This window comes from Vanellus vanellus (assembly GCF_965231255.1).
Source record: "Vanellus vanellus genome assembly, chromosome: 6".
NCBI classification, from domain to species: Eukaryota; Metazoa; Chordata; class Aves; order Charadriiformes; family Charadriidae; genus Vanellus; species Vanellus vanellus.
The window spans coordinates 12,572,414-12,598,219 of record NC_138911.1 but is presented as its reverse complement, the minus strand read 5'-3'; the positions used below and the strand labels follow the sequence as shown (position 1 = coordinate 12,598,219).

Genomic DNA, 25,806 nt, shown 5'->3' with positions numbered 1-25,806 from the left:
AAAAGGAGAAATGTGGTTTTGTGATTCTACTTCATGTCTGTGTACACTTCATAGTGAGGCAATGTAGACTTTTCCTAGCAGCGGGTATAGGAACATTGAAAAAGATACAGGAAAGGGCAACAATTATGACCAAACGTATGAAATACATGAGGTAAGTATATGATAGAATTTTATAAAATTTTAATTGGCACAGAGAAGAATAGTGACTTGTCTTTACCAGTGTAAGAACTGGGAAACATCAGATTAAACTCTCAGGTTACAGCTTCAAGAAAAACAAGAGAAGAATACTTTTTCAAAGAGCACAAAGTTAAGCCATGGCACTGCTTGTAGGATATTGTGGATGCTAATATGTCCCTGGATTCAAAGAGTAATTAGATAAATTCACAGAAGAAAAGTGTATCCAGGGCTATTAGGTAGAAACATGTGACTTTTAGTCCAGGAAGTTCCTATGCCACAAATTACTTGGAGGTTGGGAGAATATTTCTGGGAATGTATCACTATATGCTTGGCATGTGCCTTTAGTCTTCTCTAGCATCTGCTGCTGTTGGAAACAAAATGGTGCACCAGATTGACCTTTAGTTTGACTCTGTATAGGTGTTCTTATGTTCTTAGTTGAAGGCATACTAAATCTTTCTTTAGAATCTAAGACAGTCTTTTAGGGGGAACTCAAAGATCTTCCTTGGAATCCTTCAGAATTCTCCCCATACTGCAAAAAGAGGTTTAAAATTGGGTGTCTTGCTTTTTTTGTTAACTTTGAAGGTTTTCTCTTCAAAACTTGAAAGGTTGAAGAAAAATTTAAAGGTGGATTTGGAGAATGGCGGTTCTTCTGTGTTCCCCTGTCCTACATAACAGGCAGAAATAGCAAAGATCAGTAGGCTGTTCAAGATCAGTGTAGAAACTCTGTAAGAGAGTTCATACAAAGAGATCCAAGAAGACTGCAGAGAAGGTCCCTGGAAGTAGTGGAACGTGTATATTTTCCATTGTGCCTTGCTTCTCCTTTAGACATAGTACTACTTTCTCACATCTTGCAGAGCACATGCAAAGACTTAGCTAGAGTTCTCTTAATTAAATCAATGCCACCTTCCTCCCAAAGCAACCAAGAAGAAAAGAGATTGTTGCTCTCAGTGAACATAAAGTCAGAAGATATGTAATGGAATTGTGAAGAGATTACAACATGTACTTTTCTTCCATAAGCTGTTTTCTTGTGACATCCCAGCTGCTGGAAGAGTACAGGTCCTGGGATTTGTGGGTATCTACACACATCCACGCACATTCAGTTTGGATCATTTGTTTCCAGTGGCGTTGATGAACTTCTAATTTCATGTCAGCATTTCCCTTCTTAATCAACAACAGGAAGTTCAGGATGACGTGATTAAAGTCTCCTTTCTGTGCAGGTTCTCTCTCCTCCCTCCAAAAATTCTGGAGAAGATCCCAAAATGGCTATTGTTTCCTTTAAAAAGACCCACCTGAGAACTACCTGCTTGCAGACTCTCTTTGAAGTCTCTTTGTAATGTAAACTTGCCTCTGCTTGGGCACTTCCCTCTTCACTGTTTTGGCTCAAAGTTTCCAAAAGTATGTTGCTCACAAGTGTCTAATTTAGAAAGATAGTACAGTCTGAAAACCAATTATGGGACAAGTTCTTCTTCAGTCTCCAAGCAAAATGTTGATAGCTGATGCTTTGAGCAAGATACTTTACACAACCATTAACGTTCTCGGGAGCCTGCTGTGACCTTCTTAGTGAAAGGGCATACGCATACCAGCTGAGGTAGGGTTCCTGCCAAACTGTTTTAGAGAAGAATAAAATCACTTTAGACTAGATTTAGGTGCATCAATCTCAGCCTTGAGTGTAATGGATGCAGAGGGTACTGTGAATGCCTGTGCTCAATTCAGAGGTAATTAAGGAAAGGAAAAAAATGTAAAGTATACTTTAAAGTAGTTTTTTCTACAGTGACTAATAATACACTGTTCTTTGAGTTGATGTTGTGAGAGTTTGGATGTTGTTTTTATTAGGCTGGGCAATTATATTTTTGTTTAAATAAAAGTTTCAAATTAATGTCTAATACTCTTTCAAATATTTTTATAAGCTCCTTGAAAAGCAGCAGTACCTTTTTCCTCCTGTAGACTGTTTTTAAAAATAAACCTGTGGAACAATACACAAGTCTTTGATTAGTTGTTGTAATTTGACTATTTTGAACTGAGAGGTAACACATTGTCTTAGGTATTTTGATTCCAAAGGAGTTGTGCTGTTCAAAACGAGTAAATTCTGCTTAACAGGGAGTGAGAGATATACCCTATTATAAAATATGTAAACTTTTTTTTCTGTTAGAACTCAGTATTGTTAAATTTATTAATTTATTTTAACACTTTTGTTAGTCTATTAATGTAACATACTTGGTTCTTGCAGTTTTTCCTACCTTGTTTTAAGACAACTTTCAGATGCCCACTGTACCTATTCTATAATGCAGGTGCTACAAGTGGTGATTTTCATGTAAGCTAATGTACTATAGAATAACCATGTTTCAAGGGGGAGCTAGAGCTCAGGAACTGCCTGTAACCCTCTGTTTTTTCAGATGAATAAAAATAACCTGTGAATGTTTTTCCCATTTCAACTTTATTTTTCAGGTGTCTATTGATGGAAATGACAGTGTTAGTGGCACAGGAATGATAGGTGAAAATGAACAAGATAAAAAAATGCAGGTATGTAGCCTAATACAAAATAATTAAATATATATATTTCTTCTGTCTTCTCTGCCCAACACTGTGCACAATAGGTAGTCCTGTGTAGCCATGAACTAAGTTCTGCTGCTATCCTTCAGGAATTTTAGATCTCAAACCTATATAGATAGGCCAGATTTATCACTTTGTAGAAGATCCTTTCACAGGATTTTAAAAAGATCTAATACTTACTGTTTTCTGGGGTTTTTCTGTTAAAAGGTAATTTAAAATTATGTTGAATTTCTAAGATTTTTCAAGCTGACCTGAGTATTTAATCAGTAATGGTATAAGTATTTCAGAAGTTCTTTTCCAGAGAATGAACTGACTTTATAGTCCTTAGAGCAGAAGGAATGCTAACTCTATTAATGAATTATTTTCTTCTCAAGACAGACAATTGCAGGCATATGTCTGGAACTGTTCTCTCTGTGGTGACTTATTTTGATTCCACTTGCCCTCTTAGAGTCCATGACTTTTACTGTGGGGTTTGTAAGTAATCAGTAGATAAGAGTGTTGTTCCTAGTGAATGCTTAAAGAAGCAGAAAAATACTTCCATTTCTTTTTCTGTATTCATGTTGTTACTATGTAGAAATATAAAAACCTTTTCAATGTGAAAATATTAACTTAAAAGTTCAAAGGGCAATGGAAAATACAGGCACAATTTACTAAGTCTCAAGCTTTTTTTACCTGGGATCTGTAAAATTATGTAAGGAGAGTGGTATTTTTCGTCATAACATATATCATTAAAGGCAAAGACAGCAAAACATATTCTGGGCTTCAAGGAATTATGACCAACAACAAAAATAATAATAAAACCCCAGTACTCTCACATGTTCAAATGACAAAATCAAAAATGGAAAAGTCATTGCATTGATAAGGGTTTGGTTAGAGAAGCCCTGTTTTTCCTTTTTGTTTAATTTAAGAGATAATGAACTAGACAAGGAGGAAAAATATCTTCCAAGGTAAAATACAGTATCTGTGAAAGGAAGTATTATAGGCTCGCCTCAGACAGCTACCTCAGAATTCTCTATTCTTATTTTTTTTAAAAGCTAGATCCCACAATATTTAAAACCACAGACACTCCACTTCTGCCTGTGTGGCATGAGTGTGAAAGGAGAGAATAGCGAATACATGCGTTATTTATGGTATTGGAACATATTCCATAAAAAGAAATCAAGAAATTTAGAGGGTTTGCACACTTGTAGGTTGGAACAGAGATACAACTCCAACAAAATGCAAAATTCAAGGAAGAGTAAGATAAGATCTTGGTTGGGTCTACCTGGAAGTAAGAGCCTATTAAGCAAAATGACCTGTAACCAGTATCCAGTTACATGTTGATTTCAGCCTTGACCCCAAAACAAAGTGAATCTGGAGGTTGTTTTATCTTACACATGTATGGCAACATATATGCCGTATGGAAATGTGCCGATCTTATGGAACATTATATGTTCCAAACAAAAAAGATCTGATATTTCAAAAGGTACTGAGACTTAGTCTCAAATCCTGACCCCTGTAAGGTGACTTCAGTTGGCCAACTGGAGGGTCCCAAAGCTATCAATTATCTATGAAAATCTTAATCATGATTATATCTTGATGTAAGTAGATACCTACTTGTAGCTCATTCTAAAATAATCTATTACTTGGGGTAAAATAGTCTTATATTTAGATATAGTATTAAACAAGTGTATATTTATAAACTTTTTAAGTCCCCAGGTAACATAAGAACATAACAGATGTCATGCTGCTAAATAGTCATTCAGACTTGCATGTGGTTAGGTTTTTCACCAAAGAAAAAAGCATAAAACCTCTTTGTGATTTCTATGTGTGAAAACAAAAGACTAGCTGTGACCAAATGGATATCACACAGTATTTGCTTTCAAACCTTGTCATACCCATCTGTTCACAATAAAAGCAGAATCATACGACTGAAGTTTGTACGTATACAGTATAAAAATCCTGTCTGAAATCTTTGTTACCTTTGTTCTCCTGTGTTACCTATCTGAACTCTGGATGCATTTCTGATTTCTTTTAAAATTAGTTGGGTTTTTTTATTTTGTCTATTTAAAAATATTTTGAAGGACACAATTCCTCTCAACAAGTTCCACATTATTAAAATGTGCTTTATTTGCTATGTTCTTCTGATTTTGTGCCTCCTAACATCTGAATTTTTTAGTTTATTTAGAGTGCATTATCTATGAGGATGAGGAAAAGGCTGAGGTATTTAATGCCTTCTTTGCCTCAGTCTTTAATAATAAGAACAGTCGTTCTCCGGGTTCCTAGGCCCCTGGCAGGTTGGGGAGCAGAATGAAGCCCCCATAATGGGGCTCAGTATTTGGGCCAGTTCTGCTTAATATCTTTATCAGTGATCTGGATGAGGGGATCGAGTGCACCCTCAGTAAGTTTGCAGATGACACAAGTTGGGCAGGAGTGTTGACCTGCTTGAGGGTAGGAAGGCTCTACAGAGGCATATGGACAGGCTGGATCGATCAGCTGAGGCCAATGGTATGAGGTTCAAGAAGGGCAAGTGCTGGGTCCTGCACTTGGGTCAAAACAACCCCATGCAGCGCTACAGGCTTGGGGAAGAGCTGCTGGAAAGCTGCCTGGCAGAAATGGACCTGGGGGTGTTGGTCAACAGCTAACTGAATATGAGCCAGCAGTGTGCCCAGGTGGCCAAGAAGGCTAATGGCATCCTGGCCTGTATCAGGAATTGCGTGGCCAGCAGGACTAGGGCAGTGATCGTCCCCTTGTACTCAGCACTGGTGAGGTGGCACCTCGAATACTGTATTCAGTTTTGGGCCCCTCACTTATGGGTCTTTTCCAACCTAAATGATTCTATGATCTTCTAAGAACAGGAATTTTAATATTATATCTGTCCATGTTGAATGATACTACTAACTGAATTCTTAATAATCCTCAAGTCATAGCAACTAATGTATTGTGAAGAAGCACATATTTCTGAAAACAAGTGTTTGAACAAACAAATGTTCATGATGTTTAACTGTCCCAAGTGTTCAGTTTGTTTTATGCCCCCCATCCCCCGCCTTGGTATCAATCTTAATATTGGTAAAGTTATGTTGTTTATGTCTGGTTATTTCCTTACAGATAATAGCATGTTGATTATAGAACTGCTTTAATTTTCTTTTAAACTTTGGCATAGTTCAGCTTTATAGCAGATCTCAGTAACTATACACATATTTTTATATGCTGAAACAACAAAGAAATGTTAGCAGGTTTACTGATAGAAAAAACAAATCAATGCTTAGGGCAGGTGCTCAACCAAACATCTTCTTCATGATCCTTAATGTGTTAAAATGACTTCTGTGATTCATGATATTGTAGGTTAAACAATAGTATTAGTAATAGGTTTCTTGATTCATGAGGTTATGTTTTTCTCCATGGTTCCAGAGAAGCTTTTCTGAAGTGGTGGAGTTGTACATTTCAGTTGATTAAAAATTTCATATTCAGCTCTGCATCTTTAGTCTTAAGAACAGCCTGAAGGTAACAGGGGGCATCCTCCCTGAAAAATCCATAGGAATGTTGCTCTCAATGAAATATCTGATCTATCTGAATGAGGAATTAGAGGTCTACACACAGTTGAAGGGCTAAAGTCTTGCTGGGATGAGGATGATGTGGTGGCATGGCTCAGATGACTGGAGTGCTGCGATGGACAGATACAGGCTCTTTAATAAGGTGGGGCGGGGAAGGCAAGGAGGGGGAGCTGCTCTTCATGTGGGAGAAGAGCAGCACTGCACAGGGGACTCTGCTTTGGGACGGGTGAGGAGCCAGTCAGGAGCCTATGTGTCAGAATTAGCTGGCAGACCAGTGTGGGTGGTGGTGTGGTGGTTGTCTGCTACAGAGTGCCTGATCAGGAAGAAGTAGATGAGGCCTTCTTCAGACAACTGGAAGAAGCCTCATCTTCGCAGGCCCAGGTCCTCAAGGGGGACTTTAACCACCCGATATCTGCTGGAAGAGCATCACAAGAGGGACATGAAATCCAGGAGGTTTCTGTAGTTCAGGGATGGCCACTGGCAATCTAAAGCAGGTTACTGAGCAGCTGGTGAGGTGAGACACTTTGCTGGACCTCATACTTACAAAGAAGAATTAGTTGGGAATGTGAAGGCTGGAGGCAGCCTTCAGGAGTCTCCATTCTTAGAGATACTCAGGACCCATCTGGATACAGCTGTGAGCAACCTGCTGCAGCTGACCCTGCTTAGAGCAGGGCATATTGGACTAGAAGATCTCCAGAGGTGCCTGCCCACCTCATCCATTCCGTGAAATGTTCTTTTGGCAATTCAGAATGGAATTGGATCCATAAGAAAAGGGGGGTGGTTTAAAAGAAGGATAGACCTTTTAAAGTAGTCTCAATTGCTTTGCATATATTTGTATCAAAACGTTTACATTTGGGCTTGTGCCTGTTTCTTCAGTCTGTATCAATGTTTCTCGCATCTTAGTGTATGAAGAAGCCTTTAAAAGGGGTTGCATCGCAAAGCTATTCTGTATATTTTCCTGTTGTGTCATGTCAGAAAGGAGAGTCGAACCTAGCTCAAATTGCTTCAGTTAGTTTGATCAAAACACATGCATCACTGACAAAGTAGAAAATGTTTTGCTTCATTTTCAAAAAGTGCTCATTATAAGTGCATTTAATTATTGTTTGGCCTTTGCATGAACTTATCTTTGAAGGTGGTCTGATTTATGGGTAATCTCCCTTAGGAACGGATCCAGTGCCTTAGATGTAATAGAAGCCTCTTCTGTCTACTAATTTGGTCATTTTACCACTGGACTTGTATTTCAAATTATTTTTGTCTTTGTTGTTATTTGGCTAATTAATGCATGCTTTTAAAATTGCTAGCTACAAGTGAATATGTTTTACAGTTTCTCTCTTTCCTTTTATCAGAAGTTACTCTTTTTAGTTTTTTAGTTTATTCATTGAGGACTGAAAAGCACATGGCATAGCAAAGAGACACAAGAGAAACCTGTCAGAATCAGCTCTGACTTGATGGCAAAATAAAGTGTGTAACTTTTCTGATACATTGTGGTTTTTTTTTAACGGTGGGTTGTTTTTTTTTTTTCAACTTAAGATTGTCTTGCAAGGACATGGAACAAGAGTGACTGCAAAATCTCAGCAGAGTGGAGAGAAAGCTTTTCGGTGTGATTACGATGGCTGTGGAAAACTGTATACAACAGCTCACCATCTTAAGGTGATGAGACGTAAAATGATCATTGTTGTGTTCCAGGCATGACTTTTTTTGACAGATTATGTGGTTAAAAGTAACAGAAATTAACAGAGAGCCAATCACAATGGTGCTGGTTTGTCAAATGTTTATTGGGTTGATCTTACAATAATTTGTTTTCCCAGGTGCTCAGCTGATTTTGCATGCTGTTCTGAGATGAGGCTCTCTGAAAACTGAACATCTAGCAGACTGTAGTCACTGACTAGCAAAATATATTCTTTGTTAATGTTACATAAAACGTGCCCTGTAACTTGAATGATAAAAAATGGTGACTCTAAACGTTACTTGTTTGCCTTTCAGATCAGGATAGATGTAGGTGTGGGATCATGTTAGGCTCCTATATTGCCAGCATGTAATAAGTCTCTTGTTGAGATAGTTTCTACTAGCAATGTCACAGAAATTCTGAAATCCAGTGTTCACTTTATCTAATTTACACGTATGCATGATCATGCAAAAATTCCCATTTTTGAAAGATTTTACCATCATAATGCAAAGTCTAAATCTTCAAAACAATCCAACATTCAAGGGGAAAAGCTGGAACATCTTTTCTTTACAGGTGGCAACTCCTTAATTCTCTCTCTCCTTAAGTAAAAGAATTACTGAAACAGTAAGGGTGTAGAGCTGTTCACATTCCAGCTTAGGCTGAGGTAATCACTTGCCAATGAGGTAAACTCCTTGCAGTGCTGCCTTGTCTCTGACAAAACACTCTGGAGTCAGTGAGTAATTGACTTTATGGATCGTGTGTTAAAATGGTGTCCTTGCTGTAGGGGTTTCATGCGATGTAAGAGCATCATTAGAAGCGCTCAGTGGAGTAAAAATGAGATAGAAAGTAGGCTCTGAGAGGCATGTTTGCATACTGTAATGTAGTTGGCATGATGGCAACTCTGCATGTATTTACAGAAATGTTTTTTGCAAACCTGACTGAAAGGATCAGGTTAGACCTTTGACAGAGACATCTTTAGTTTTAGGGAAAATATCGTTACCGTGTTTCTTTTATTTTTATCACTGATTAAAAAAGAAGACAATTGAATGTGAATCCCGGGAAGAGAAATAAAATATATTGTCTTTGAGAAAGAAGTGTTTCTGTGTTGAAGTAATCAGATACAACATTTCTTTAAGTCAGTGTATTGGATGTCTTGACAGGTGCATGAAAGGTCACACACAGGAGACAGACCATATCAATGTGAACATCCTGGATGTGGCAAAGCTTTTGCAACAGGTGATCTTTTGTAGACTAGCTCCTCCTGCTTGTTAGTGTTTGTCTCTGTATAAAATAAGTTTTTAATATTGCCTTTTTTAAACTGTTAAGTAAAGAACTTGGTTGGGAGAACTGCAAAAAAAAAAAAAGTCATAATTTCAGCTAGCATAGCATATAGAAAGGGCAGAGGATTTAACTCTTAGTTACTGAAGGAGGAATGAGGTGAAACACTTGTCACTTTCCCTTACTCTTCACTTGTAACACTACAGTCAGATTTTATGTTGGAAAAAATAGGCCTTTCTTAACATGAAACTGACAGTAGAAGTTAAATTAGATGGTAATAAGAAGCTGAGCCTCTTGGCTAGAGGTAAATACCTAATCTTCTGTTCCAAATTTGAAAAGAACTTTGATGGAAGATGCTGTTTTAAGTGTTCTTTATTGAATTTGTATCAAAGAGTGACATTTGTCATGAATGGAACTCTACATTTCGTACAGACTACCCTGTTCATAAACGATACTTTCCCTGAGATTTAATTTGATCATGAAAAATGCAATTATGCAAAACTTTTTTCAGATTTATTCTTTTGCTTTGAATGTAAATTAGTGTGAAGCTTAGAAAAGTTAGGCTCTTTTTTTAAAAAAAAAAGTGTTATTTTTAAAATAACTTTTTCTGATCTAATACATTTAATATTGTTTCTTTGACTAGAAGCAAGCAATAGAAATGCTGATGAGAAAGCTCCAAAGGGAAGCAACCATACTTGAAGGGTTGCACCTAAGTTTCATTGCATAGTGTTTGTAAAGGGATTTCAAAACTAGATAATGAAATATTCTCTTCCGTTGCAACACACTGATGTGTGCCTATGAACAGCTGTTTGTCTATTAATGCCATATTTTTGGTCAGAGAAATTGTACCACTGTAGTTCAGCAATTCTAGCCTTTGATAAGGTTCTTGTTAAGTACTGAATGCTTTAAATATTATGAACTCTCCTGGGTTCGATCATGAAATTGAGTTTATTTTAGATGTAAAGAATGAATTAATGCTGAGCTTAGTAGACATGCTTTGTGTTTTTAAAAACATCAAAAATAGGCATTTCAGCTGTTTTAGGGAGAACGCACCATGAAACCAAAGTAGGTGCCCATCTTCTCACAAACTGTTACTTTATTTTGTAGAAATATATATATCACTTGTGGACACAAGTAAAATTCAAGTTCATTTCCTAAAATGGCTGTTTGAGGGTTCTCTAGTCATGGTCTCTTCAGGGAAGTGCAGAAAGGAAATCTTGCTAAAATACTCTTTGCAAAATAATTTACAAGAGGGCCTGATCTAAAGCTCACTTTAGACTGGTAGACTTTTTGATGAGGATGGGTTCCTAAAAGTAATCTTAAAGGGAATGAGTGTCCATGACTGCTATCAGTTGGCACGTATGTATGTGATGATGTTAATAATATGGTTTAAAATAATTAGAATAACTTAGAGCCAGGATAGCAGTAGAGCTTTTATTGCCGACTTCATTAATGGTACTGATTTTTGTATGAGTTAGTAATTAAATGTAATTTTGATGACAGTAGTGGTGAGAGATAAAAAGTAGATGGAATACAGAGCATACAGCTTCCTCAGAAGACAGAATAAATATTTGTCCACATTATAATCATTACTGTTTATCCTTTTGAAGGGAAGGGGAAGCGTTATGGAAGTATACTTTCTTCATAAATGAAGGATGAACTGTATGCAGGGTTCTGCTGCTCTGTATGGCAAGCATAGCTTTTGATGGTGATGGTTTATGAGTATCCTAATTTTATGTTTCTACTGTTTTATACTGTTATAACCTCCTTTCTGATCTTCAGGTTATGGGTTAAAAAGTCATGTCCGAACACACACTGGTGAAAAGCCTTATCGGTGCACAGAAGAAAATTGCACCAAATCATTCAAGACTTCAGGAGACCTGCAGAAACATATCCGAACCCACACAGGTACTATTATCAACCCCCCCCTTTTTTTTTTTGTTTTGTTAATTCACTCAGGTGGATTTTTTTTTTCCTGTTTGATCATTCTGTGACTTTATACTTATGAAATCAGCCTGTGTATATTCTCTTTCTGAAGCCCAGTGAGCTCAACAACATTTCAGCATGGTAAGCATTTACTGCAAATCCAGCATGCTTGGAAAAAGTGCTTAAGCATTCACACTGCTATTGCAAATGTACTAACTTTTGCAGCGCATCACTTACGTTTTCACTGAGTCACTTGGTGCCTTTACAGTTTCATCTGCAGCTGTAACAGAACAAAGAACTTTTCCTCAATAATATGGCTCGCCTTTTAGAAATGGCATCAGTGTTCTTAAGTTTTGCTGCTTTAAGATAACTCGCATGCCAGCTTCACGGAGATTGATAGTTCTGAGCTTGTTGTTATCCTGATTTCCCTTCTCTTCTTGCAGCAGAAAAATGAACAAATATATCATAGAAAACCAACTGTTATTAAAACTTCCAGATTCATAAAAAAAAATCTTACATTTTGTCTAAAAAAAGATTACTTTGAAAGCCAAAACACAAATGAATTCTAGACAGCGTACACTACACTCCGCAAAAATCTATGGCTGCACACACATGTAAACAAGTTTGCACAATGTCTTCTTTGGTCCTGAGATCTCAAAAAAAAAAAAAAAAAAAAAAAAGAAAAGGAAAAACACCCCCTTAAATGTAAGAAGAATAATCACTTACTAAACTATTCCATTAAGTGTATTTACGTGCCTGCTAGAACACCAACAAGTTTTTTCACTGAACCTTCTGAATCTTATATGGAAAAAAAAAGAAAGAAAAAAAAAAAAAAAAAGAAATTGTTTTCTTTCAGGTTGAAAAGAACAACGTGGGGGGAGATAAAAGCAGGCAATAAAAATTATAAAAAATCAATATTACATTGAGATAATTGTGCTTTCCTGGACTTCCATATTCAAAGATAGTCTTTTGGGATTAGTGCTATCTTGATGTTAAATTGGCATCAGGATGAAGACATAAAAGTGTCATGTGTTTTCAGTTTTAGAAGAGAACCGTTTGACGTTCTTATGTAGTACATCAGGTTATGAACTGAAAGATTTCTGCAGTATGGACAACAACTTGATTAGCCGTAGACTGTTTTCATTACTTTTTTATGGCCATAGAAGTTGTGTGGTAATTTAATCGCTTTAATCTAATTTGGCAGTTGAGACAAAAGACTTGAGCCAGCCCTAACCATTTATCCATTTGAACAATATTAATCATACAATCATAGGCTCCCAGCAGTCCAGGGACTGGAGTTCAGGGGTGTCATCTTTTAGATTTATGAGTAGCTGCAGGAAGCCAAAGAATGAGAAGAAAATTGCAACAAGTCCTTTGTGCAGATGGATGGAGTAGTTGGTATATGCTCATACCGTATGCAAGCCGCAACAGTGCACCTGATGGAGGCAAGTCTGGGCTCTGCCCACTCTCTCCAATGGCTCTGAAACCTTTTCGTTCCTTTATCATGTAGAGCAGGGTTAGTGCTTTCTTCATTTTCTGCCTGCTTTAGCTAAAAGTGATTTTTCACTCTTCAGTGGCAGTCCAGTCTGTCTTTGTATTGCCATCAAATGCTTGCCTTGGGTTCCTCCATGACTTCCTCAGACATACTATGCTGGTATCAGGAAAAGCTGGCATGAATGGTTCCTCATAGCTGCTGTGGGGCAGAGCTTGAAGTCTTCTGACTTGCTTTGCAGTTTCTAGTGCTAGAAATCTCAGACACCTAGACGAAGTGCTTTTCTAACAAAAACATTAGAAACTTAAAGGTTGGCTTCCCCAACTGGTCGGATGACATTCTTGTGGGCATTCTTTAAGAGCAATCTGTTTTGGTTTCTAATGCAGGGTCTGTTGTTGGGCGGGGTTGACTCTGCAACCCTGCTCCTTTCAGGCATGGCTTCAGGTCCTGTGCTGAAGCAGGGATTAGGGCAGCCATGGTAACACAACACTGAGGCATGTACCTTAATATACACACACTGCCTTGGCAGGAAGCTGAAAAACCTTCCCGAAACCGCTGCCCTAAGGAGTGAATTATAGTTTCCTCAGCCAAGGAGATAACTACTTTGGAGTTTCATGGTATTAATGTCTCTATCAGGACTTTGTTTTTTATTTCTGTCTCTAAGTACTTGATGTTGTATCTGTAGTGATAATCTGCCTTCTCTTGCTCTCACATTCTTCTCTGTGGTAAGCGGTACAGTGGGTGGAATGTACTTAGCTCTAGGAAGTGTGAAATTACAACAGGACAGTGTGACCGGTGGCTCGGACTTCTCCAAAGTTAACCCCCTTCACTCGCCCCCTCTGTGTGCTTTGACAGATGTGAAAGGGCGGGGATAGTTGGGTATTAGACAGGGGTTGGTCTTATCTGTTGTTCATGGTGAAATGTTTTGGTGCAATGATGTAAGTTACTGTGCTTAAATTTATACTACACAAATAGATTTATTTAAAAAAAAAACAACATGATTGTGATCGCTTTGGTTTTGGGGGTTGAAACTTGAGTTTCAGGGCTGTGTCTCTTTAAAAAGTTGGTTCTTCTCATGTAAGGTTAAGTGCTTTCTATAATAAGCCTTACTGATTCATTTTTTGTCTTGGTTGTATACTAAATCATGAAGGTATTTTTTCCATTTTATAAATTACAGTTGACAAATGTATAAATGGGCCAATACACTTGTTTTGGATAATGTTTGTATGAATTGGGAGGGTGTTAAATATATGTTAGAATATGGACAATGTGGAAGCTAATCCAAACAACTGAGTCTGTTTTATACATCATAAAGTACTAATCTACATGCTTCGTAATTTAGCTTACAGGTTGTACGATTTTCCTGAATTTTGCCAGTTTTGTCTAAACAGTAGAACACGGTGGCATGTTCATGGTATTTCGGACTGAGGGTCTCAAAGACAGAATTAGGTGGTTTTAGATTCCTACATTCAGTCTAAGCGTAACTTAGGATTTTTGTTCTTTTATAACTTTTGCATGTGTACCTTTTCTTTTCTTCTTTTTCAGGTGAAAGGCCCTTTAAGTGTCCATTTGAAGGATGTGGCAGGTCATTCACAACATCTAATATTAGAAAGGTTCACATCAGGACACACACTGGCGAAAGGCCTTATTACTGTACAGAGCCAGGATGTGGGAGAGCTTTTGCCAGTGCAACTAATTATAAGAATCATGTGAGAATACACACAGGTATATATGAGTGATGTTTTGTGTTTTGAAGTGGAATCTGCTTGGGAGAGGCTGTGTCATTCTCCTCGTGAACACTGTTTTGGTACATTGTAATTGGGTATAGTCATGTTTATAAGATCAGGCTTGGTACTTTTGTTTGGGCCTCATCTCCCCTCAGCTGCGGGGAACTAAGCAGTTAGGTTTCCCACCCTGCTGTCAAGGCAGAATAAGTTTGGTTTGGATACAAAGTTCTTTAAAACGAATGTAAAACCTTGTCTTCAGTGGACGTTGGCCTAAATACTTAATATGGTTCTGGGGCGTGCCTCTGTTGTGAGCTGTTTCTTAAATAAAGAACAATAAAGCACAAGTCTGAGCTTGCCTTTGGCTCATTGTTGTGAGTCACCCTTTCATCCCAGCTGTATTTTCCTTGCTGCTGGAGCAGTGGTCAAAACCTCCTTTTTATAGACTGGAGGTGAAAATACTTAGGCCAACTTGATTGTCACAGTTAGTCAGCAGAAATAATCAGCACGAATTTTAAGGTTCTAAAATGTAAAAGCCAGTGATAGCCATGTCATCTTGGTAGCCTTACATATTTTATAGAAGCACAGACAAGTTTCATAGAGGTACATTTTGTATCTCAGGTTATCTTTTTAGTTTATAAAGTAATTTGGACATTTGTTTCATTGATTTTTAACTGAAAGGTGTTTTTATATGAAACTATAATTGTTTAAATGTACGCTTCCTATAGATTTCTTCAGAGCTTAAAGACTCAAAAGTAAGTGAAATTGTACTGGTGTATCAACATACCTGATCATTGAGGAAAATTATGGGGCTTCCAGTAATAAAAGAAAATTCTCAATACAATGCCAAACTGACATTGCAGCTTTCAGCCTGTATCCTTCTGTCTTCATCAGAAGGATGTTTTAGATAGACTGATAGGGGATTAATAGGGCCCAACTTTTACTGGCAGTAGTTTTTAAAAAAAGACAGTGAGAGGCTGCATTGATAAACTTTATGAGCTTGAGCGTCACTGTTGCCTTTGAAATTGAATTATGGTTGGTAATGAAGGTGTGGTACTAAATATCATTTGCTGACAATTTTTTTTTCTGTGCATCCTGGATAAAGATCTCTTTAATCCCTTTTGTTTTTCCATATAGGGGAGAAGCCCTATGTCTGTACAGTTCCTGGTTGTGATAAACGTTTTACAGAGTATTCCAGTTTATATAAACATCATGTTGTACATACTCATTCCAAACCATATAACTGTAATCACTGTGGGAAAACATACAAGCAGATTTCTACACTTGCTATGCACAAGCGGACAGCACACAATGACACAGAGCCCATTGAAGAAGAACAAGAGGCTTTTTTTGAGCCACCTCCAGGTTAGAGTTTCAGTCATTGAATCTTTTGTTGTAAAAAGAAAAAAAAATGGGCTGGATAATATTTTGCTGTTTTTTTATGACTAAGGAAATAAAAACACAGATAAAAAGCTGAAGTACTTAATAAAGTTATTTAACTTCTTTGTAGGACTTTTTAGTGTGGTAGGCAACTTGTAAACAGAAACTGAGAGAGTAATTGACCAGATCATAAATTCATTTATAGCAGTCCTGGGGCTAAGAGACAAATTTGAGTTGCAGTCCCAGCAAACCTGCTATAAACATGAGTGTGGGAAGGGACCTGTGAGAGCTTAAAATGTTTATGTTTGCAACCTACTAGATTTTTCTTAGGGATTTTTGTAAGAGTATGTATAACACCATGGTTGGTGACAGTCTTTTGTGCAGGAATAAAGGGACTGCCTTGAGAAAATGAAAACCTGTCTTCACAGCACCCTGATACCATGCTGGTTTTGCTGTGGTTTAATAGGAGTTTCTGTAAACTGTCCTAGAGGCAAAAATGAAAATAAGCTCATGTGCTGCAGTACTCCTTAGAATAAGTTTTCCCATGGTATCATGAATATTGAATCCTATGACTACAAAAGATCAAACTGAAGGAATTATTGTGATAGGACAAATATCACTTGTCAAATTATGATTTTTAGATGTGACTGAAGATAGGAAATACGTGTTTAGGTCAGAAAAGTTGTTTTACTACATGTATGTGGGAAACTGCTCTGAATGCCTCAAGATTATTTGCTCTAGTCTAATTCCTTCTTTTAAGGGAGTGATAAGATTCATTTGCTGAGGTTAAACATTTATTAAGATAATGAACTTACTTAAATCTTCACACAAAGGCATCACTGTGTTCTTCTCTATGTTTGTTAATTAATAACTCTTTTAAAAAGCTGCCAGTTGTGTTTGTATGGAGCCTTTTGTATGGAGAGGTTAACATTTAATGAATGAATTAGAAATGTTTGTCACCATTTTAATATTTGCCTATAAACTAAATCTATATTTTCTTTATGTGTAGTACTTATGTGTGTTAAACCTCATTGCTAAAAGACTATGCCCTATGTTCCCAAAACAACAGACTTTCTGACTTGCTTTTGGTATCTTTCCTTCTTTTATTTTTTGCATCTTTCCACTATTTTTTTTTTCATTTGAGTGTTTAAAACCTTCACACCAGGCTGGCGCTTAATCCTTGTCACTTGCTTTTCTGGCAGCATTTGCAGTATATAAACTACCCTCTCTCTTCTTTGTAACAAATAGGTCAAGGTGAAGATGTTCTCAAAGGCTCCCAGATAACCTATGTGACAGGTGTAGAGGGAGAAGATGTAATTTCTGCACAGGTTGCTACAGTTACTCAGTCTGGATTAGGTCAACAAGTAGCACTAATATCCCAGGACGGAACCCAACATGTAAGTCACCACAGTGTTAAAGAGCTGATAAAAATATGTTGAGAATTGAGACAGGTGTTTGCAGATACTCCATGAGCTTTCTAAAATCAGTTAGGATTCTTTATAAATACGTATGTGGGTTTCTTAAGGAAAGAAGCTTCTTTGGAGCTGGGTCAGGATATGTTTAGGGTTGGGCCTCATCTGGAATACCTAAATTAATTAACATACTCTGACATGTGAAGCTGTATTAATACAAAGCTAGATTTTTTGGCTATCCTTGTTATCTTTGTCACTCTTAAAGTAGGCACGGGCAATTTTAACAATTGTTATATATACAGCCTAGTTTCTGAGGTTTCTCAGAATTGCCCGATTATTCCATTAATATCTGATGGTCATCTTCACTGTTTTCTTGTCTGCACACACTCTTGGGGGAGTGGGAAATCTTTGTAGTCCAGGTGCCTGCTTTACAAGCTGTTTGGTAGTGTGTAGTTCTTACCATTTCTAACATAAACAAGAGGCTAAGGAATGCTTTGATAGTACCTCCACTTGAAAATTCCTATGGTTATATTTTTTTAAGGATTCATATGGATATATTTTTTTCATATGAAATTTCATTGGGAGGGGGTTTCAACACAACTTTCTTGTTTAGCTATGGCAATATATCAAAGGCATATGGGGAAAAGTTTATATTTCAGCTGGGAAGGTAGCTGAAATGCCAGTAGCATATGAAAGATACCTTCTAAATTTGAATTGGAAATGAAATATTAAAGGGGATTGTTGTATTGCCAGCCCTGAACATTGCAGCAATGCTAAGTAACTGGCATTTTTACCCTCTAAAATGAAGGCCTGCAGAAGCCTTGACATGGAGTTCTCGCATTTATTTAAATTATCCTTCAGCTTGACTTTATTTCTGGGATGTTTTATTACCTTGTAAATCAGACATCAAATCATGTATCCAGTGCCCTAATGCGTTTATACTGGAGACATTAATAATTTATATCATTAATTTTTTATTAATTGTTTATTTGTGGTTTAAATTCTAAGCCCTCATAGGCCTCTTTAGTATTTCCATTAAGATAAAAGTATGTCAGGTGGTACTACCTTGAATCACATTGTCCGTTGTGCAAGACACATGCATAGATAATCTACCATGCAGTTATTTGGGATACGTTCTGATTAATGTGGAGTTCTGTGGAGTTGTAGACTCTGAGGGCAAGTATGCATCTTTTTTCTTATTACTGAGGGCCATAATTTTATTTCTGTAAGCAGGTATGTGTGTCTGAAAGGTCATGGAATATTACATCCCAGTCAGTAAAATGAATTCAATGAGGGCTCTTTGTCCAAGACAGGGACTTGGACAAAGAGTGACGGTGATTCTCAAGGAATGCATGAGCATGCCAGTCAGGAAGTGGAATAATAGCTACTAGATATTTTGGCCAGTATGTTACTTGTGAACATGGCTTAAAATATTAATTTTTTTGCTATTGATGAGCAAGTTGCCTTTTTGTTCTGCGTCACTACGCATTTTGTTTCAAATGAAGAAATTGAACTAGCAGGAGTATTCCTGCTGAACCAACTAGCAGGAATTTGATAAATGCTGTTACACTGCAAATGCATATAATCGTTTTTTTCAAATGTAGCTTAAAAACATATGTTGCCAGAAGGTAAGACTCAGCTATGACTTGAGCAGCAATCAAACTTTCTTTTTTTACTTCGGGAATTATTTTGTGTTTCAGGTCAACATATCCCAGGCAGATATGCAGGCCATTGGCAATACTATCACTATGGTAACACAAGATGGCACCACCATCACAGTCCCTGCCCACGACGCTGTCATCTCTTCTGCAGGAACACATTCTGTAGCGATGGTTACTGCAGAAGGCACCGAAGGACAGCAGGTAAGATATTCTTGCGTACGTGCGTAATGTCCCTTTTTTAATATGATATAAAATAGGCACCTAAGCTATCACAGTTCTTTCATTCACATAGATTTACCTAAGTAAAGCAGGTTTCAACACCTGGCCATAGCATTCCCCTCATAAGAGTATGATGTGTTCTACTCCAGTGCTATACACCAACATATTGCAGAATACTTAAAAAAAAAACAGTTGGGCACCAAGAAAAAATTCTGAGGTACCAGTCCAGTTATTCATTTAGGTGTATGTGAAATTAGACCTAAAAATGCTAAGTGCTTTCCCCAAAGTCACATAGTAAATGAGTCACAGAGCTAAGAATACAATTCAGTATGAACTGTAACTTTATCTCTTAGTATTATGGGACTGTAATTTATTTGGCAGATAGGAAACATTTGTGTAAGTATATATTTGCAGTTTTGTTTTTAATATACAAATACAATAGCTAACTTTGTTAGTAGAAATATAGTGAGATAATTTTTAATCTTTAAGTTAAAATGCATTCCACTGTTCTAAAAATGTGCCACATGAAAATGAAGATGCTTATTAATCACCATGCTCTGTATGTATAAATAATCACAGGCTTATAGGCACATTTATTGAACTTCTCTGTAGTTCTGAGGATATTTATATTTTGAGATCTAATAGATAACTTTGAGAACACAGTGATGGCAACCTTTCTTAAAAAATAATATATCTTTTGCACAATAAAATTATGCTTATGAATACTCACAGCTTTGAATTTAACTTTAATGTTGAAGGTAACCATTGTATTAGGTCAGTAACGGGTACAGATCTGTCACCCAGCTGATTCTCTTCCTTTGGTCTTGAAGGTTGCTATTGTGGCTCAAGACTTAGCAGCATTTCATAGTGCCTCATCAGAAATGGGACATCAGCAACACGGGCATCATTTAGTGACTACAGAAACTCGACCGGTTACATTGTTGGCTACATCCAATGGAACACAAATTGCAGTACAGGTAAGGTGGTGATAAATGTTTTTTGGAGTGTTTCTTGCTTTTAGAGCTAGAAGTTCCTAGTGTTGCATCAAAATGATTTGAATAAGCTTGGCTCCCCTGAAAAAATAATCCATAACCATATGATCTCATATTTTAAATAATATATAGGGATAGGGAGAGGGAGAATAAGCACCCAGTTTTCCAAATCAACTTGTAAAACTTCCAAAAAAGGGGTAGGTTAGAGGAGGGCAAGCCAAACTTCAGGTCAGCTGAATTGTTTACAAAGTCACAGGTTTTCAGTGGAAAAGCACTTTCATTTGTCCTTCAGCATTACATATAAAGCTGATACATATAAAGCCAAAAATCTCAAGGTTAAATTGCTATGAACTTATACAGATAAAATTACTGAACATATGTTACTTGAACTTTGAGACGCTAATAGTGAAAAAGTATAAACAGTTATGTAGAAAGATTAATAATCAGAAATCTCTAGAAATAATAACCTTCTGTTTATGTGTCAAACCATCATAGTACAAGCAGCAGTCTCTGTAAATAGTCCTCACGTTGTCCAAACACCGTGGTAAAAGAGTAATTTCTAGGTATGAAAGAGTTTAATTTAAATTGGACTAACTCAAAAGAAGGTGGAAATAAAGTACAAAGTAAGCTTTTGTCTCAAAAGTAACCAAAAGCAAAATCTAGACAAGTATTTTCAAGAATAGTTTATTTAGAGGGAAGCTTGGCTTAACTAGAAGGTTGAATGAGACTTCTAAAGCAAACAATGGCCAGTATGCTACCTTACTCAAACATTAACTTAACTATGTGTATGTTATTTTTGTTACATATGATGGTAGGTTAATAGAAGTTTTTGTAAATTTTAAATCTGGAAGATTTAGTATTCTAAAAATTTATCTGTTTAGATGACGTTGCAGTCAAGGGTCAAATAAATGACTGAAGAAGCTTAGGGTAATTGCCACTGCAATAACAGAAGCCAATTTTAAACTCAAAGTAAAATAAAAGGGGTTGAATTCATTTAAATTTTGGGTTGCATGGTAGTATCTGTCCTGCAAAGTGCCTAATACTTTTCATCCACCTTGTAGCCCTCTTGATTCTGTGCTTAACTCTGTGCACAAATAAGAAGTCTAGCAGGAATGTAATGAAGCTACTTTTGTATTCAAATTTCCTGTGGAGTTGGGACTGAACACTTTGTGGGTTTGATCCTATTTTTGCCTGGGTATCACCACAGACACACGTTTTACTCTAGAGAACATGGAAAATCCCAGGAACCATACATCCTGAAACAGTACACAGTTAGGAGGAGGATAATTTTCATGGATATGATACACCCTATACATTTCAAAGGGAGTTGAATATATGCAACTGGGCTTTAGCTCTGACAAATACTAATATAAAAGAACAACAGTGTGGCTATGCAGAGAGGAGATGCTCAAAAGAATTTCTAAACAAATCGGTATTAAGTAGTGTAAGTTAATATGTGTTCTTGGAAGGTTCTTGGAAATAGCTTCAAATAGAAAAAGAAATGCAGAAAATGCACTCACAAATTTCGTTTCCAGGGGGTAAAATATATTTTTGATGTGGAAGTAACAGCAACTTAAGTCTGGTTCCTTCAAACTGTTCATATTTGCTGAAACTAATATGACATCAAAACATTTGAGCATTTGAGTCTCAGAATTAACGCTGCAGTCTGTGTATGCACACTACTCTCTTAAGAGCTCAGATTGAAAGGAATTGTGTTCGTATCTTCAAGCAGCAATGAGAGATTGTTATTTTCCCCTTTGTTAAATGGAAAATAGCAAGTCAGATGCTGATTGAAAAGCAATGAAGGTCAAGAAGCTCTTAATTGTGAACTGTCTTTTGAGCTAAGTTGGCAGTAATCAAAACTCCCTGTAAGAGAAAGCATAACAAGAGGCAATTGTTTGCATGAGAGGAAGGGAAGGAAGAAAAAAAAAGAACTTACACCCTCAGAATTGTGTCCTTTAAATGAAAGAAAAACACAGGCACTCTCTGCACATGCTCACCAGCATTACCAGCAGTGAAGCTGGTAAGTGAAGTATCTTTATATTAATTAAACTTGAAATATACAGTACGAATAGAAGAGAGGGAATTGAAAATTAAAATATTATTGATTATTCTTGAGCTCTTGATTGTTTCTCTTTTGTACTTTCATACCAATAAATGAATCCATTTTGTTTCTAAATACTGATAAAGCCAGTAGCCTGATAGCTAGATTGAAGTCCTAAGGCGGTGGTAACAGAACTCTTCTTAATTTGGGTGGCTCCAGAATGTGATATTCCATGACTGTAAAAACAAGTTACAAACAATACTTAGAACTATCCCTTTAGGTCTGTCCATCTGTCAAATAATCTGGTTTTACTTTTTGCACTCTCATACATCTTTCTCCTGAGCTGATAGGTAATGGCCAGCTTCATGTTTTTGTTGGGTCGAGGTTGTCTTCAGTGTTCCTATCTCTGGGTGTATGTGCATGGTGTACATATTATAAAACTTCATGTATTCTTTCCCAAAATTGTGTCCAGGTGTCTTTATTCAGGGTTTGTTGATGTTGCTTCTGACAGTGCTGGATACGTTGATGGCCTTGTGGTTGCAACTACAAAATAATTTCTTCTCTAAACTACTGTAGAATTGAACAGTGTCATCATGACTGCTTTTTTATAGTCTGGATTCTCCAATAAGTGTTAAATTTTTTTATAGGTATTAGTGTTATGTGGTGTTCCAAAGCACTGACTTTCAGCAAGAGAGTTAAGAAAAATGATGTTTGTTTGCTTTACCAGTGTTAAAATGTAATTCAACAGCCACCATGACTTTTGAAAGCCTTAACTCAGCTTTGTTATATATGCCAAGTTGTAATATCTACTTTGTATGTCATGAAACGTGTTTGCCATGCAGCAATTCTTTGAAGAAAATTTATTCGGTAGATATATAGAAACTCAGTTTAGTCTGCTATCAGAAACTATCTTAATTGGCATGTTGATTTAGATAGCTGCTAGTATATATTACCTAGAAGAGGTGTGACAATACTGATCCCACTTATTTGTGCTAAAGTATTGATCCATATGTAAATCTTTGGTTTCATCTTTAATTTATTTTTTTTTACAAATTCATATCCATATGTAACACTTTGGATTTATTTATGTTTAAATGCGTTTGTTTCAGCTTGGAGAGCAACAGTCTCTGGAAGAAGCCATTAGAATAGCCTCCAGAATACAACAGGGTGAAACACCAGGGATTGATGATTAACTTCTAAAACTGCTACCAGAACAATAGAGTGTAAGGTATTTTCTTTTCAATCAACAAAGGTCCGTGCCAGCAGCAACCCATAAAAACTTTGAAGTTCCCCGCTCATTGATACTGTGTACACATTTTATGCAAGAGCGAAGAACACTTTGTAAGTTTTGTGTACATAACCCTTGGAATGGACTGACATCATCTACTTCCAACCCTTGTATATTCAGGAATATGGAATTAGGATTATATAGTAAATTTCCTTGTTATCCTTTCATCAGATTTCAGACTGGTCTACAAGCAAGTGAAAAAATTGAATACAAGTATTGGAATTAATTTTTAATGTCATGTACAAATAATGAAGACATTACTGAAGATTTCAAATGTTTAAAATATTATTAAAAATCATCATTTTGGGAACTCTTACAAGTAATAAAGATGGCAAAGCCTTTTAAATTGCATTCCGTAAATGGAAAAGTCTTGGATTTTGAGCCTACTGTAAATCTTCGTATTTTGATTTGTTTCATACAGATTTGAATACTCTTTAGATTACCCACCCCAGCTGATTCATTGTAAATACAGACTGTTAATGCTGGAAGTGCTAATTATATTATCTTTAAATTGGATTATGTACAAAGGAGAAGCTTTGGTTGTTCAATATTAAAGGAAGTAAATCTAATGATTTTGTTTCTTTACATATTTTACTTAAGATGTTACTCATATTATTATGCAATAAAATATAGCAAGATTGTATTGTCTAGATAGGATGACATTGTCATGTGACGTACTATTTTACATTTTAATGAGACTGGAGTTGAAATTATTTATTATTTACGGCCTTGTATAAATTTTTCCAAAGTTTATTTATCATAAACTTAATTTTTGACATATTAATTTTGATCATAATCCACTATAGTGTGTTAAGTAATTAGTGTTAATAGTTATTTTAAACATTCTAAAACACTACAAGAATGATTAAAATAGTAATTAGTCGACCTGTTTTGACTAAAAAGTAAACTACCTGTTTTCAAGAGGAATATTTTCAAATGGTGCATTTGCAGCATAAGTACTAATAGTCTTATTTTCAACAGTTCTGAGTGCCTGCTGCTACCATTCAGTACCTAGGATATGCTGATAATCAGTGCTTTTGAAAATCACAACACAAGTTACTAGAAAAAAGGGATTAATTAATGATGTTGTAAGTACAATGCTCGTCTCCACCTATCATCCTGTAAAGCAAAAAAATTCATTGTAGATAGAACACATACAGTAAAACGTAACTAAACTTTTTTTATATGAAAAAGTGTCTTTACTCTTGTCTTGTTAGTAAGCTTGTTAAGCAAGTTACATTTTTTTGGCTTCATGTAAGATTCAGTGCTTATTTTAGATGAGTGTCAAGAGCACTTCTGAAACTGAAGCCTCACCTTTTAGCTTCTCAAGGGAAGGATTAAACGTCTTCTGGATGAAGTGTTAATCAAGTAATCATTTTATAAGTATTGTGAGGTACACGTTTTACATAAAAATAAAGTCCATAACTACGTTACTTGAGGTATTTGACCTCAAAAAGGCCAAGTTTGAATAGAACGAAGCTAATTTATTGTGAGTTACTGTATCAGTGTGGGTTGCAGCCTTTTATGTTTTTCATACAGATGGCCAACTGAAAAACGCATTGAAAGAATACAGCATTGTGGGATAGATGTGGACAAAGCAAAGGCTATTCTCTGGATCCATTACAAAGTAAAACTTGGAAACATTGAGGTTGTCTGTAACTTTTGTATAGGATTGAGGCTGCTTGCTCACTTAGATGCCAGTTTTCCTGAAGTGTTGTAAGTAATTCTTAATATCCCATGGACATAAATGTACTATGCAAGGATGATTAATTGCCTGTCAACTAGATCAGTTTCTTAGTACTTATCACCTTTTAGAAATTAAAGATGTATCATTTGACATGAATGTTCAAGGTTTTTTTTCTTAAATTTCATTGCTAATAGTTTCTGGAAATGGTGGCTGGAAAGATGGCTTTGACTTAGAAAAGAAATAACTTCAGTTCTTACTGCTTCTTGTTTCCCAGGACGTTTTCTGACCACTGTACAAATGTGAGTATTCTTTCCTCTTTCATACTAGTTGGTTTGCTGCTAGGCATTCGGAACTCGTTCAGTCAGGAAAAGCTGCCGTATTCTTAAAATTATTTATCTTGCTGGTATCTTACCAGTTATTCTTGCAAAACTCCCAAGTCAAAGGTTGTGCTTCCATGTTGTGCTAGCTACCCTTGTAAAGGGAAACATACTTACTGAATAAATAACCCAGACTGACTTAGACTGCTTAGTGTTTAAAGAGAAGCTGAGCTGATTATATGCATCTTAGCTGTGAGGCCTGTATTCGTAATGGACTTGTTTTCAGAGTGGAGAGATTTTCTGCCCTGCTTCCATTCAGACTGGAGTGGAATGAGCTGTTTTGACAAGCTGATGCTGTGTGTTGGTGTTGCAAGGACTTGTAGTGGAGATTAGACAGGATGAAATCAGGTTAGGAATATTGGTGAAAAGGATTTCAGAAGGAGGAAACAAAGAATATGAC

General features: G+C 36.5%; 1 protein-coding gene across 2 annotated transcripts in view; it reads left to right on the top strand.

Moving 5' to 3' along the window:
- Positions 1 to 25,157, top strand: part of ZNF143 (zinc finger protein 143) — a 42,832-nt gene extending 17,675 nt beyond the window's left edge. For both annotated transcript variants that reach the window (XM_082484820.1, XM_082484819.1), the window contains exons 7-16: positions 2,623 to 2,697; positions 7,791 to 7,910; positions 9,087 to 9,162; positions 10,987 to 11,112; positions 14,168 to 14,347; positions 15,484 to 15,711; positions 16,975 to 17,123; positions 18,839 to 19,000; positions 19,849 to 19,995; positions 23,164 to 25,157. In XM_082484820.1, the coding sequence (XP_082340946.1) occupies positions 2,623 to 2,697; positions 7,791 to 7,910; positions 9,087 to 9,162; positions 10,987 to 11,112; positions 14,168 to 14,347; positions 15,484 to 15,711; positions 16,975 to 17,123; positions 18,839 to 19,000; positions 19,849 to 19,995; positions 23,164 to 23,247 (1,347 nt within the window). In that variant the 3' untranslated portion in view covers positions 23,248 to 25,157. The remainder of the gene's footprint in view (positions 1 to 2,622; positions 2,698 to 7,790; positions 7,911 to 9,086; positions 9,163 to 10,986; positions 11,113 to 14,167; positions 14,348 to 15,483; positions 15,712 to 16,974; positions 17,124 to 18,838; positions 19,001 to 19,848; positions 19,996 to 23,163) is intronic.
- The last annotated feature ends 649 nt before the right edge of the window (positions 25,158 to 25,806 follow it).